The sequence below is a fragment of the Podarcis melisellensis genome (genome assembly GCF_964234715.1).
Source record: "Podarcis melisellensis genome assembly, chromosome: 3".
Classification (NCBI taxonomy): domain Eukaryota; kingdom Metazoa; phylum Chordata; class Lepidosauria; order Squamata; family Lacertidae; genus Podarcis; species Podarcis melisellensis.
In genome coordinates this window covers 45428354-45443376 of record NC_138530.1, presented here as the reverse complement: position 1 = coordinate 45443376, position 15023 = coordinate 45428354, and the positions used below count along the sequence as shown (strand labels likewise).

The 15023-nt window shown below is 40.8% G+C and overlaps 1 protein-coding gene across 4 annotated transcripts in view; it reads left to right on the top strand.

Annotated features, from left to right (window-relative positions):
• Window positions 1-15023, top strand: part of MTR (5-methyltetrahydrofolate-homocysteine methyltransferase) — a 63072-nt gene that overhangs the window by 36550 nt on the left and 11499 nt on the right. For 3 of the 4 annotated variants that reach the window (XM_081905794.1, XM_081905795.1, XM_081905796.1), the window contains 9 exons: window positions 2654-2743; window positions 4267-4419; window positions 5723-5830; window positions 8973-9073; window positions 9523-9590; window positions 10637-10757; window positions 12415-12496; window positions 13849-13947; window positions 14104-14179. In XM_081905794.1, the coding sequence (XP_081761920.1) occupies window positions 2654-2743; window positions 4267-4419; window positions 5723-5830; window positions 8973-9073; window positions 9523-9590; window positions 10637-10757; window positions 12415-12496; window positions 13849-13947; window positions 14104-14179 (898 nt within the window). Of the gene's footprint in view, window positions 1-2653; window positions 2744-4266; window positions 4420-5722; window positions 5831-8972; window positions 9074-9427; window positions 9591-10636; window positions 10758-12414; window positions 12497-13848; window positions 13948-14103; window positions 14180-15023 lie in introns of those variants that run through there. The other variant, XM_081905797.1, reaches the window with a different exon arrangement.

The window sequence follows — 15023 nt, the reverse complement described above, 5'->3', positions numbered from 1 at the left end:
GCGGTGAAAAGTTCAATGGAGATGTTGACCCAGTGTGTGGCAGCTGTGAAAACGGCAACCTCCATGTTAGGGATAAATAGGAAACTTATTGAAAATAAAACGGCTGTTACCATAATGCCATTACAGTATACAAATCTATGTTGGGACCTCACTTGGCATACTGTGTACGTTCTCAAAATGGATATTACAGAACTTGAAAGGCTCACAACAGGCAACCGGGATGATTAAGGGGGTTGGAGCAACTCCCGCATGGGCCCATCTGGCCACAACAGATTGTACCCCTCTCTTGTACCCTGCCTTCCCCCCTTTGCCCCGTTTGAAGTACTTGCTGCCACCAAACAGCCTCCCAAAGTTCCCTGGGTTCTCTCTGAAGGTGCCTTAGGCAATGTGAGGTTGAAAGGGGTATAGAATGAGGTGCTTTCTTAAACTGATGAAGTACAGATTTTGATTCATTAGTGATCCATTACGTGACAAAACATAAACTATAGCCAACAGGAACTGTACCAAAGCCAAATTAATTTGTTAGGTTATTGAAATAAAACTGTTAGGTTGGCCAGGGATAAAGTTAATTTAAATTAAGTTCCCAGAAATAAAAATCCAAAATTTCAGTCCTTGAGGCATCTCTTTTTCTATTGATGAGCCACTTATGGTTCACTGTCTTGCCTCTTCAGAAGGAAATACCTTTAAATGGTTAGTGTAAAGCAATCTTTAGCCTTGTCTGTTTACACGGGTTCAAAAACATCTATATTAAAATATCCTGAGCACAAGTTAGCGATTGGAAGGCAGGGATCCAGGATTCACAGTGTCTGGCTGGGGTGTGTGTGTGTGTGGGGGGAATCATCTGCTCAGGTGTCAGGTATAGGAGAGCCACATAAGGCAACTGAATAATTTGCCTGCTGATCCCAACCCTCCACACACATTCAGTGCAAAGTCTGAAAGGGTCTGTATGCTAGGAGTGGGAAGCCTTTTACCTTCCCGAGGGTCACATTTCCTTGAGAGGAAATACAGTGGTACCTCAGGTTAAGAACTTAATTCATCCTGGAGGTCCATTCTTAACCTGAAACTGTTCTTTACTTGAAGCACCACTTTAGCTAATGGGGCATCCCGCTGCCGCTACGCGATTTCTGTTCTCATCCTGAAGCACAGTTCTTAACCCAAGGTACTATTTCTGGGTTAGCGGAGTCTGTAACCTGAAGTGTATGTAACCCAAGGTACCACTGTAGTCAGAAACAACATGCTCAAAGTGGGCACAGCCAGAACATGCAACCCTTTCTCACATACACAAATATCACATTCCCTCTCCCTCTCATGCACATCACATTTTCAGACATGCACACTTCATTCTCACACATAAACACTCACTCATTTAAGCGAATTGACCGTGCAAGAGGGTTCCTACATAGCCAGATTTGCATCATTTTCTCTTTGTGTGTTGGGAAAGGGGAGTCTTTTTTCAGCACGCACAGAGAAAAAGCTTTATTCAGGATCAAAATAGGCACAGCATGACAGCAGGGGCCTAGCAAGCTGGATGGAGAGGGCTGGTAGGCCAGATCTGGCCCATAGGCTGGAGGTTCCTCCTTGCTGCTGTATGCACCTTGGTTCTGAGCATATGATCAGGAATACTCGTATTCCGAGCCTTCTCAGTCATGCAGATGGAGACTTGCATATATAGTTTGTATGCACTTCAGCCCTTATCCTGAATGCATGCAGGGGCAGAGCCAATGAACGGAATAGAGTGAACTATTATGAGTCTTAGGGACGTGGAGTGTGTATGAACTAAACAGTGCTTAGCTTGTTTTTTTAGTTGCTATTTAGCTAATCTTAATATTGTTTTATGGATTGTAAATGCTGCATTGTTTAGTTAATAATATAATATGACTTTTGCTGTAATTGTGATGTTTAGCTTATTGTTTTAGTTGCTGCTTTGTTAATAGTGTTTTATAGATTTTGATTGTTTTACTGATGATTTGTTAATTATTTTATGTTTTCAGCTGTACTTATAATGTTCTATTAGGCTCTAGAATGTTGTTGTTGTTTTCTGTTTGTAAGCCGCTTTGAGATTCATTTGAAGGAGAACACAATCAATCATTTTATTTGTATGCCGCCTTTCCATAGCTCAAGCCATGCTCAAGGTGGCTTACAGCATGAAAAGAATTAGGTAACTACAAACAGTAACAAAAGTAGTCAGCCCAAGAATCTTGTTTGGCAGCCTCAGCTTTTGTTAGTTGGAGTCAGTCACCCTCCTGGGCTAGTTGTAAAAAGATCTGCAAGGGAGGGAGCAGGTCTTCTAGGACTCACAGCTAGGATGGCCTGCTAATCATCAGGGATGATATGAGTTGTAATTTAACAATGTATGAAAGACTGTGCATTCACCACCTACTTAAGTCCTCACCCAATCAGCCTTCCATCTACAGAAGGTATCTGGAATGCTGGGGGTGGGGAAAGGCTTTTAGTCTTTATCTTTTCCTTGGGCCAGAAGTCTCCACTTGAGCTGTATGATGTTCAAGCTGTATGATCTGTATGATTCGAAACGGCAAATGCTTTCAAGTTTTTCTTTTTCTTTTTTAAAGAAGTCATTTATTATTATTATTATTATTACAACAAAAATCTAATTTCCCAACTTTATTTTTAATTACCTTAAATATCAATCCAGACTCATGCTCAAGGTGGAAAGAAAGTGGTACAGACGGATGAATGGAGAAATGGCTCTGTGGAGGAAAGACTGGAGTATGCCCTTGTCAAGGTGATTTTTTATGTGTTTTTCCATATCAAAGCCAATGTCTGTTCTCTTCAAACAGACTCTACTTAAATTATAATTTTGTATACTTCCTTATTACCAAGCACTTTGAACCTCTGAAGAGTAGAATTCCTTGATTGAAGAATGATTTGAGGAGAAGGTTGTTGGAAGGTGTCAGTGTAATATTCTTAGCCTGTCCAACTTAAATCCTCCCGGGATTTCTTTGTGATGGAAGGAGGAATACAGATAGAATTCAGGTAGAAACGTGTTTGGCAGGACTTATCTTAATGACTGGAAATGAGTGAGTATTAGCCACTTCTTGGTTGTACCAAGTTATACTATGATAGATCCATTGAAATTAAAGGACCTGAGTTAGTCATGTCCCTTAATTTCAGTGGGTCCATTCTGTGCAGAACTAATGTTAGATGCAACCCATGTACTTCACAACATTACAAAATTGCACAAGCCAGCTTTGCAAGACACACAACCTTGTAATTCACAGGTAATGAAATCTGGAAAATCTGCTCACCTGAGATAACCTTGCAACAACTCCTTACAATCATGGTGATTGTAAATGTATTGATTACTGACTCCTACCATGGTTTTGCAGATTATGTTATTCTAAGGTTGTATCAGCCGCAAGTCAACTCTTGCTATATAACATATAAAATGAAAAGCTGATATTAAAACATAAATCCATATATGAGAAAAATCACCAAAGGTGTAACAGATCTGTCTGTCTTTCTTTTTTAAAGAAGCCATTTATTATTATAATAACAAAAATCTAATTTCCCAACTTTATTTTTAATTATCTTAAATATCAATCCAGACTTATGCTCAAGGAGGAGAGAAAGCGGTACAGATTTTAAACTGAGGTTCAAAGCAACCGACTAAGCTCATTTTGGCTTAACTGGTTTTTTCCCCACTTGGCCTTACTGAGCGTACCTCTGGCTACAAGTGTGAAGAGGGATGTGGTATCAGCAGAAGAACTGAAGAACCATCTGTCACTTTTTAAAACTTCCTTCAGAAGCCTTGCTTGAAGTGCCCCCTCCCTTTTGAATTGAGGCAATTAAGAACCGGGCCACCTTGCTCCTGGAATACCTATGAGTGGCCTTCTCATTTCCTGTTTTGTCAGACTCACTCCTGATAAAGTTTTCTGCTGCTTTCAACTTGATTTGATGTTGCTTGTATAATGTTTGGTTTCTGTGGCTGATTTGTTTTACTCGTTGATGACTTTCTTTGACTTTGTATTTGTTCGCTGCCATGTGACGCTCTGTAACACTCCCTCATAGAGATGGGCTGTGTTTGTGTCTGCTGGTGAAGACCCAGTCCTTCCCCCTGCAGACTTCCAGCAAAAGCAGCTGTAGATAAAGAGGAGGGAGACTTTCCTCTCTCTGCTTTTCCTCTGTCCTTTCCTCGTTTTTCGGAGACTCTGCAGCTCCCCACTCTGGTTAGTGTAATATGATTATGCTTATTTTAGCAGTGCATGAGCACACTAATACTATGTCTCTCTCTATCCCCGCCCCCAGGGTATTGATAAATATGTGATTGAAGACACAGAAGAAGCTAGATTAAACAAAGAAAAGTATCCCAGACCTCTGAATATAATTGAGGGGCCTCTGATGAACGGCATGAAAACAGTTGGTGATCTTTTTGGAGCTGGCAAGATGTTTCTACCACAGGTAAAGAAGAATGATGAGAATTTTCTATTAACCATTAATATCTACGAAAATGAATGATTTATAGATAATTTAATTACCAGACCAATAGTCTGTTCTACCTACGGTGTGCCCCAGACAGTGGAATTGTACCAGTAGAACACAAAAGTTGTTTTATACCAGATCAGACTACATCATCATCATTAGTATTAGTATTAGTATTAGTATTAATATTAGTATTGTATTGCATTGTATTGTATTCAGTGCTTTTTTTCCTTAAACAAATGTTTAGGGATAGTCTCATTTTCCTATTAATATTGAAATACTGCCCCTCAACCAGGCCAAACTTAGATTCACAAAATGTTTAGGGGTAAGCGTATCCCTGCGTCCCCCCACAAAAAAGCACTGTTTGTATTGTATTGTATTGAATTGAATTATTTATATCCCACCCATCTGGTTGGGTTCCCCCTGACACTCTGGGTGGCTCCCAGAGTGGAGCAGTAAAACAAAACAGCATTGTCTATATTTCTGGCAGTGACTCTCCTGTCACCTGCTAACTGAGCCCATTTTAACTAGTGATGCCAGAGAATGAACCTGGAATCTCCTGCATGCGAAGAGTGTGCTATACCACTGATCAATGGTCTCTCCAGCATTCGACAGTTCAAGAAGCTAGGCATACCCTAAACAGTGAAATGGATGCTGTTTTCATCTTCCCTAATAGCTATGGGCATTCCTATATTCAGACTTCCAGGATGAGCAACAATTCCTTCTAGACTAGTAGCTTTCTGGATGTGCTGTTATCCACTACTATATGTTGGCAGGCCAGCCTGCAACATAATTCATTTAATTTGTCTATTCCTTTTTTTGGTATTCATTCCTAGTATAGAGGTAAAGGGTTGTTTATTTATTTTTGTTAATTTATTTCTAGGTTTATCTACAAGTTCCTCAAAAGCACTTGTGCCTCACAGTAGGGCCAGTTTAGCTGATGTGGGCTCTCCTTACATTTGCAGACAGTTGTCCAATGGCACTCCATTAATCCAGATATTGATTCACATTTCTTGGCCAACAGCCCAACACAATGATTGAGCAAGCCCATAGAGATGGATCTGTGAATGGGCTAAGCAGCATGGAGGCATGTTAATATGATCAGTGCAGGAGTTTCTAGGCAGCAGAGAATAGGGAAGATACTAAAGTGTGTTTTTAATTGGAGGTTATTGATAGTCTGGTTTAATTTGCATGATGGATCGAGGTTGTTGTTGTTTTAAAAATGAACTCTTAGCTAAACACATAGCTGTAATTGGTTCTTCCCTTGAATCTGGGCATCCAGGTTATCAAATCTGCTCGTGTTATGAAGAAGGCTGTTGGTCATCTGATTCCCTTCATGGAAAAGGAAAGAGAGGAAATGCGTGCATTGTCAGGTTCCACAGAAGAAGAGGCAAGTTTGCACACTACATTGTTTGATTCTCTTTAATGATTTTTTTCCATGGTTGTGTTAGAGCCTTGCAGGTTATAGCAAAGTTTATTGTGAGGCATGTATTCATATAATGCTGGTTGCAGCAATCACTGTAAAACAGACAAGTTGATTTGCTTTTGGAAACAGGTGGTTGGTTGTAACGTATAAAATTTGCCTTTTGACACTTTCCCCAATAAAAACAGATGCCCAGTAAGTAACGGTAGCCAATGCTGCACAGAGATCCATCATGATAAACTCTGCACCTAATTGTCCTGGACATTGGATGCACTTTCACCAAATACCTTGGGGCGTGTGCAGACAGATATAAAAGCATGGCTTTTTGTCTCTGTGGGGTGAGCCCAGCTTCCCTCCATCTTTCCTCTTCAAATGCTACACACACCTCCCATAGCAAAACCTGATCTCCTTGTCCGTTTTGCCTGTTCTCCTGTGGTTCTGGTTGGTGTCTGCCTTTTTATGGTGTATGTTTTTATGATTGCACATTCAAACAATTTATAAGAGGCTGATTTATTAAAAAAACACACACACACACACACACACACACACAGCACAATTGTTTGCTTTTAAGCTGAAAAATTACTGTGGGGAGGGTGCTTTTTGGCAGCACAGGGGCCGAGCCATTTGCACAGCTTCATCTGCCTTGGACTATCACCATTTCCTCCCCTTGAGGTTGATTCCCAAGAGGAGACTAATCACATGACAGCAACATGGTGAAATGCTCTCCAGAATGGAACGCCTCCTGTTTTTACATACAGCTCTGTGCCTCCTTGGGAAGCATATGTCAAACTGGTGTTTAGTTGCTCCCATATAGGAAATAATCATAGGGCTCGAAAGAACCTGAGGATTGTTGCTATAGCAGGATTTTTCATTCCTAACAAGCGTGAAAATTAAATGACAGCAATTGTTCTTGTAGTTCCAATTGTTGCGAAGGTTGTATTGGATTTAGGAACAAACTGAGACACTTATGCTGTCTTTGACATTTGGGTAAGAAACCAGAATGAGCTAACACCAAAAAGAAAAAGGCTATGGGAAACATTTAAAACAATTGATAGCTAGCTTAGGAGTTCTACTGGGGTGTGTGTCTTTATCTTATAGGCATATTGGTATTTAAATGGGGAAATGTATGTATGTTTACAGAATTTGGCCAATCCTGTGTTATTGCTTGGTTGGTGCTACAGAAAATTCTGGATGCTATTGCTAGCAAACAATAAGAGAGAGAGATTCTGTTAGCCCCTAAATGGTGTGCATTAACAATGAGAAAACACTGCTGTCCTGCATTAAAATAATATACATATCTGCTGGCATGGCTTCTCTCTGGAGTGCAGTTACCCCCAGAGCAGTAACCGTAGTGCCAGAACATCAGCAAATACAGAGCACTGGTTATTATGTTTTAGAATGAATGGCTGTGCCTGCAGGCTTGTGCCAGGATCGAAAAGGAAAGCTATTTGGTTCTCTGCCCAGTATTAGAATGCTCCAATTCATTTAATGCTTGAAATGGTCTTGTTTTTACGTAGAAGACATCTTTAAATCAAACGCATGTCCTGGTCCACATTGCAGCACTGTCTGCGGTTGGGTAATTTTTCCTCTTCTCCTTCAGTACTTCATTCCTGTTTGTTTGTAGGATTTCCATCACCAATTAGATCTGCAATCATTGCTGGACCGGTCCACTATACTTACTTGTTTTCTTTCAGCTTGATTAAATGAATGTGCCTTTCTGCCCCAGCTGTGCAGGCTTTTGAGTGTTCATGAATACAATACAGAATAATGCTGGATGGCGCAGTCACTTGGCATACTCTCGAATGTTCAATTCTCCCCAAACCTCTACATTTTAGGAAGACAGAGGAGATTAATCATTGTAGTAAATACAATGTTTCTCAGGCATCAAAGATTGTTGCTGTTGTGTTGTTGTTGTTGTTGTTTGTTTATTAAAAATTATAGGTGACGTAAAAGATTTTGAAGACCCAGATTGCACACCATGGCTTCAGATCTGTTTGTTTTGAGCCCAGGTGTGTTTCAGCCATGTATAAAACTTGGGCTAGAGGCACAGATTTGTTAAGCAAAACGGATGCACAACAAAAAGGGTTCAGGCACACCCTGGACTATGGGGCAAATAAGCCACATTGTCAGAACTTCCCAATTCCTACCCCTCTCTGCCCCCCCCCACCATTGTATTTTGAATATGAGTCCTGTTGAAAGAAAAGTGCTGAGGGGGAAGTAGTGTAATGCGGGAGGGGAGGTTCACCTTTCCTCATCCATGCACCCCTGTCTCTTTTAAAACTGGACTCCCCACTCTTTGCCATCTGCATGATTGGGGCAGATGCAGGTTTAAACAGCTGGATGTGCCATCAATTGGTGCAGTTTGAAAAGGGTTTTGCACGAATTGAGTTAGCACAGCCTTGGGGCAGCGGGGGGGGGGGGGAATAGGTCTCTTCCAAAGGCCTAATTCAGAAGTAGTCAATGCTGACGTCCTCCAGATGTAGGGACTAATCGCAGAAACTCTAGCCAGCAAGGCCAATGGTTGGGGGCCATGGGAGTTGTAGCCAACAACATCTGGAGGGCACATCCTTGGCTATCCCTTAAATATTACAGAAGAGAAAGAAGGAACCCTATAGACAACCCCACAGGAATGCTATAAAGTATTAGCAGCTACTTCTCCTCAATGAACACATTTTCTTTCAGTGCCCAGTGAGGGAGCTCTCCAAATGGGTTGTTTGTTGAAGCCATGCTCATTCTTTCTGTTATGCCTTCCATCCTGTGATTAGTTAAATTATGTGTGCAGTAATAGTAACAGGAACAGTAACAGTAACAATAACAGTAACAGTAATAGTAATAGTACAGTAATAGCTGTATCAGACGAAAGGTCTACTTAGTCCAGCATTCTGTTGATGGAGTGGCCATCTAGAATAGATGCCTATGAGAAGCTCATAAGGAAGATGTATATTTGTATACAAAAAACAACTATGCTATGTGATTCATAAATATTTGTTTCTGCCTTTAAAAAAGCTGGTATTAACAGCTGCTTCAATAAACCAGCCATTTATACCATGCAGGTTGCTCAGATGGGAAATATTCATAAATCCTGCAGATTTTGTTTTAACTCTTGCAGGACCCCTACCATGGCACAATTGTTTTAGCTACTGTGAAAGGTGACGTGCATGACATTGGCAAGAACATTGTGGGAGTTGTTCTGGGATGCAATAATTTCAGGTAATTAGACTAGACCTCGTGCCCTTGTGGGTCCCGTTCCACCCCCCCCCCTTGCTTTGTGCTGTTCTGTTGTCCTAAACAGAACCAGGAGTTGCAGAGGGAATTGGTTCCCCTAGTACCACAGTATTTCCCCAGTCATATCTGTTGTTTCCAAGGGAAGAAGTTGCAGGACATGGGATCAGGTTCAGATGCAGGCCAGATATACTTGAGCAAATGTGGTAGCAGCTCAGAATGGGGAGGGGGGGTTGACGGAATGGTTGGGCAATAAAGTGCTGGGAAAAGGCTGATGTCTGGCTGCTCAGCTGTCTGGAAAGATTAAAAGCCAAATGCTGTTCCCTTTGGCCTTCCTAACAGGATAAGTGATCTTCATAATACCTTATAGCAGAAATGGATTAATTAAGCACATGCACATGATGACTAGCAAAGTACCATTTTCCCTCCCCCTCCAGAGTTATTGATTTGGGAGTCATGACGCCATGTGACAAGATACTCAGAGCTGCTCTTGAGAACAAAGCAGGTATGAGAGTTTCATCACCATTTGTCAATCTTAAAAAAACAAAACAAAAAACCCACACATTGAAATTATGATCTTGAATTTGCATCTTGAAAGGTTAATTTTCAGTAATCTTGGGGAAATGCTGAGCAGATAGATCAGTACAATGCTGAGCAGATAGATCAATTACTAAGATGCCTTTAGGAGGTTGGAAAAAACAGGCGTGCCGTGACTTTGAGTAGCAAATAAAGGGTTGATCCGAATCTATTGGAGTTTGTATGTTTTTTTTCCTGGTCTTAATACCTTTTAATTCAGAGGTGTACTGAATCCTTTTACCTCCTAAAATGTTACACACTACAGTTGTGTTTTATGTATTTAAAAGATTTGTATACCACCGTTCAGAAATCAACATTATAAGAAAGTTACATCATGTTACATCAAATTCCTGGAGGAATAGAAGTATATTTGCTTGGCAGCAAAAGCATAACAATGCTGGTGCCAGGCAGATATTCTGGATGTTGTATATTTCATTGATACCCCTTTCACAGATTAATAGAGTGCTGATTGGAAACATGTGTCTCTCCGTAAGTTGTGGACTACAATTCCCACAATCCCTGGCTGTTGGCCATGCTGGCTGGGGTCAGTCATGAGGTGGAATGGAGCAATTTTCTCAACTGTTTGGGGAAGCAAAATGGTGTGCCCCAACACTCCCTCTGATGTCATCATGTGGCAATGCAAAAAACAAACCAAGGCAATGGGGAACAGGATGAGGAAGAGGAAGAGGTGGAGTGTGCGACTGTGGAGGATGGGGCAGCGGGGGGCAATGTCACAGTCCTTTCTTCCAGCCCTGCATAAGCCTGCTGGGAGTTGGGCTCTTACAACATCTGGAGGGACAGTGGTTTTCCCACCACTGTCCTAGAACTATGTCTAGGGCAATGAAATGTTAGTGGAAACATCTAGACAAGGCCATGAGCTCACTGCACAGTTGGCTGGTTGCTTCTTGTCGCTGTTGTCTGAAATGGCTATTGAACCTTGTGGATGAAAGTAGTTCTAACCATTTATTTTTTTAGATATCATTGGTTTGTCTGGCCTCATCACACCCTCTTTGGATGAGATGATATTTGTTGCCAAGGAGATGGAGAGATTAGAAATCAAGATTCCTTTGCTGATTGGAGGAGCAACTACTTCCAAGTAAGTTGGGTCCTTTTTGGTATGTCCAACAGAGAAGCAAATGTAAATATGCAATACGTTGTTCTCCAGAATGTTAGGCATCTAATAGAGGCAGTATTATTCTTAATGTAACCTTTTAAATGTAACTTTTGGATAATTAACATTATTTAAACCGATATTTATTAATTAAAATGCATTCAAGTACTTGCTCTAGCATGTTTAAAGTGAAGTAAAGAAAAATGTGGTGTGTTTTTTAATAAAGTAATGTTGAAGCTGATGTTTCAAGAGGATTAAGTAGAGGACATGAGATATACAGTGAATTTTTCTTTTTTCAGAAGTACAGATTTGCTGTAGCAAAATTAAGATTTCAAAAACAGTTAAAAGAAATAAACACCTTATGCATTTAGAAATAATTAAATATAAACATGAAGAATAGAAGAAGATCATTTATTAATGACTGCGCTTGTGTGGACTTCTACCCATGGGGTACTCTACCAGAGGAAAATGAGAGGCTATTTTTAAAAATCTGCTCTGAATGATCTGGCAGGTGGTGCTGTAGGCAGAATGGGAATTCAGGCAATAAGCATTTCCTTTCCCTTCCTCTAGTGGGAGGCTCCACTGGATCTTTGTCCCTTCTCTCAATAGAAGTTTGTGAAGTCTAGATGCTACCCAATATGTTGTAGAATGAGAAAAACTGGGCTTGATGGAAGCAGCAAATGTACCTGTGCGACAAAGTTTCCAAATAGTTTCCTCCAGTTGCGTTGCAGTCCATATAGCAATTTATGAATGTGAAGTTGGGACAACTTATTCTATCCTGAATACCATGCTAGAAATACTTGCTGCCATCCACTCTTGCTGCTGCTGCAGCCACGGAAATTAATTCATGGTTCAAAAATAAATTAAAGTTGGCATTCTCAGGATTTTGCGTGTCAGGATTCTAAATCCTGGCATGAAGGGCTCAATGGACTGTCAAAAAGGAGCTTTATCCAAGCCTAGGGGAATGCATTTAGAAGACTGGGGAAAAAGGTTGCTCTGAAGGGGATATGCTGTCAGAAGAGAGACTTAGATGAACGTGACAGCTGAAGATGTTGGCTGAGAACAGTTAGGCACAAATTTTCCCTCCCACTCCATTGTCGTGCACAGTACAACATTATGTGCTGGAGGGGAAGGTAGAGCTTAGCAACCTCCACCCCCTAAGTAAAATCTGGAGTGTCTGTAGGCACAGCTAAAGAATGATGCCAAAAAAAGAGGAAATGCAGCAGTGTAAAATTGCTTTCATTTGCAGCAGACACTTCTCCCTAAGAAAATAATTCCGAAAGAACCAGTGGTTTTTAAAAATATATATATTCACAAATGAAACTCTGACACTCTTTTAAGAATTGAAGGCCTGCCAGAGGGATAGGGACGCCCTAAGACAACCTCTGCTCCCCAATCTTGACATGTTGTGATTGCTGTGTACCCTGTTAGGAATTAGCAAAACAATACAGGTCCTTGAAGATCTTGTAAAAAGTCTGGAGTGTGCCCCTTTACGCATGCAGATGGACTATCATTAAATCATTTGCGTGATTTATGTTATAGCATTCCCATTGGGGCACAAAAATGCTTGAACATTGGCTTGATGCTGAGTCTATATGTGTTCATACCGTTGCTTTCCTATGTGTCTTTTCTGTCGTTTCAGGACACATACAGCTGTAAAAATTGCTCCACGATACAGTGCTCCTGTTGTCCACGTCCTAGATGCCTCCAAGAGTGTGGTGGTTGTAAGTTGTGATTTCTAGTCCCATCTTTAGTACAGGCGGTGAACATTTTCTGCATGTCCAACTGATGCGTGACAGTGGATGTGCGGGTCATTTTGGACCCGGAAGGGTAGGGTGATACAGGCTTATGTGCGCCCCGCATGACACATGGAAGGTGGGTAGGAACGGAAGCCCCACACAAAATGGTTGCTGCCTGTAATGTATTTTACAAAGGTAAGATTAATTCTTGTGGACCAGATTTAGCTCATTCAGTACATCATTATATTTCCATCAGTGACCAAATCATTATGCTTCGGGATTTTTTCCCCCAACAGGGCAATTGAATACAGGCCCCTGCCTTCGCTTTCATGAGGCAGACAGTGGTTTGAAGCTTTGTTTGAGCTTGTAACAGTTGGTACTTGCAGTATCCATGAAACTGAACTCTTATTATACATTTGGTCATAACTATTTTAAGAATGTCTCAATTTACACGAGAAAATGTATGATATTACCAAACAAATCCTGCGTTTGTAAAGACTTCTGTATATCATACCGTGTTTTTCTGTTTGGGGTGCTGTTTTTGAATGCTTAAGGCAGTCAAGGGTTTAATTAAATCTGACTATAACAGCTTGCTTAATGAATAATAGAAATCTCAGAAGTGGCTTGCCTGTGATTTGGAAATATATTTGATATGCTTTGCTAGACTTATGTTTCAGCTACTGCATTTTCAGACTCTTCCCTCTTACAGATGAGACACAAGTCCTCTAAACCGTGTCACTAGGATTTAAAATGGCTTCTGCTGCCTCTGTATAGAGTTAAATGGTTTTCCAGTTCTGTGGAGGGAAATATTGACACTCCTTACTGCTCTGTAAATGGAATCTACAGCCTTCGGTCCTTTTTAAGTGGCAGTAAGAAGGCACCTGGGCCTATTTAAAGGTTTTTTAATGGGACAAGAATAAGTGACGTTTTGCCTTCATATAAACTTGAGTTTATAGTAGAAAAAGCTTAAAGATAAACCTCCCCCCTCATCCCACTCCCGCCCTTTCAGTCTTGCTGTCGGAACTCATTCACATGTTTATTTTTTAAGTCTCTGTGTGAGCTCCAGCACCTTCACATGCAAGCTTTGTGTGTTAAATAGCCCTCTTGAGAAAAGATAAAGAGGAACCGTACCCAGAAGCACTTCAAAGCAATCATATTTTCCCTGGCAGTTTAACTTCATTTTTATTTTTTCGGCTGGGGGTGGGCGTTATTAGCCATATTCTTATGGACTTGATAACTTCATGAGGGAATTTAAGTGCCTGACGGAGAGAGATGGAGAGGTATTGAGTTGCATTACATCACCCTCAAGTCTAATCAGCATGCTGTGTTCATTTCAGTGCTCTCAGCTTTTAGATGAGAATCTAAAGGATGACTTCTTTGAAGAAATACAAGAGGAATATGAAGACATTAGACAGGACCACTATGATTCTCTCAAGGTAAAGAGCACTAACAGACCTTCTTAATGTCAAGTGTACTAGTCATTAGTCATTACTAGCTTTTCTTTCATGCCATTTATTTTTAAAAAACCAGATAAATCAACTGATATAGTTGCTTGCTCAGAACTGAAGACCTGTCTTTTTTTCCCTACGCAGGAAAGGAGATATTTATCACTAGAGCAGGCGAGGAATAAGGGCTTTTATTATGATTGGCTAACTGAATCAAAACCAGGTTAGTTTGCCTTTTAAGAAACCATTTTCTGCCTTATAAGATTACAGAAGATTTATTCTTTTCAGGAGGACTAACTGATTTGAAAACAATCTTGACTTCAGTTAATCTGAGTATTTCTTCGGATTTTAGCTTTTTGTCACAAAATGTTAAAAATAATTATTTTAAGTTACGGGTGGAAGCCAAATGCCTATGCCACATCCCTGGGATCATCTGGAGAGTTCTCACCCTCTCCTTACCCTCCCCTTATCCTCCCTCCCTAAGGAGTCACTTGGTGATTTGGATAAGATGGAGAACCCTTTTCCCTTTTCAGCCCATAGGCTATATATTCCCTTCTGGACCATTTTCTGGGGGCCACATGCCAGATGTCTGTAAATTTTACCTTTTGTACAATATGCTAGTTTCTATACACGTCCGTATAACCTTGTGTATCATCCAGCCAGGGAAGCAAGAGGTATGGTGGGAGTTCAAGGACACATTCCAGCCAGGCAAGAAACACTAGGAGGATGCAGAGTAGGGCCTAGAGAGAGTCCCTGGGATCAGATAGAGAGGCCTGGAGTACCATAAGCAGCTTCCAGGCCCAAGATTCCCCACCCCTGGGCTAGAAGTTCTATCTATATCTCCTACTGAATTTCAAGACTAGTACGGCTCCTGCATGTTTTGAAGAGTGGATGACTTCCTCAGCTTGGAGATCTAATTGAGCTACTAAGTGCCAGCTTCCCTAAAGGTTTACCATACACTTTTATCAGTAATGGCTGAAAAGGGTAAGTAAAAATTATTAAAATCTGTTTGCATCAGAACATAGTTTTGCTTACGTTAGGCCTATTCATACAGAGAGAGAGCTTGG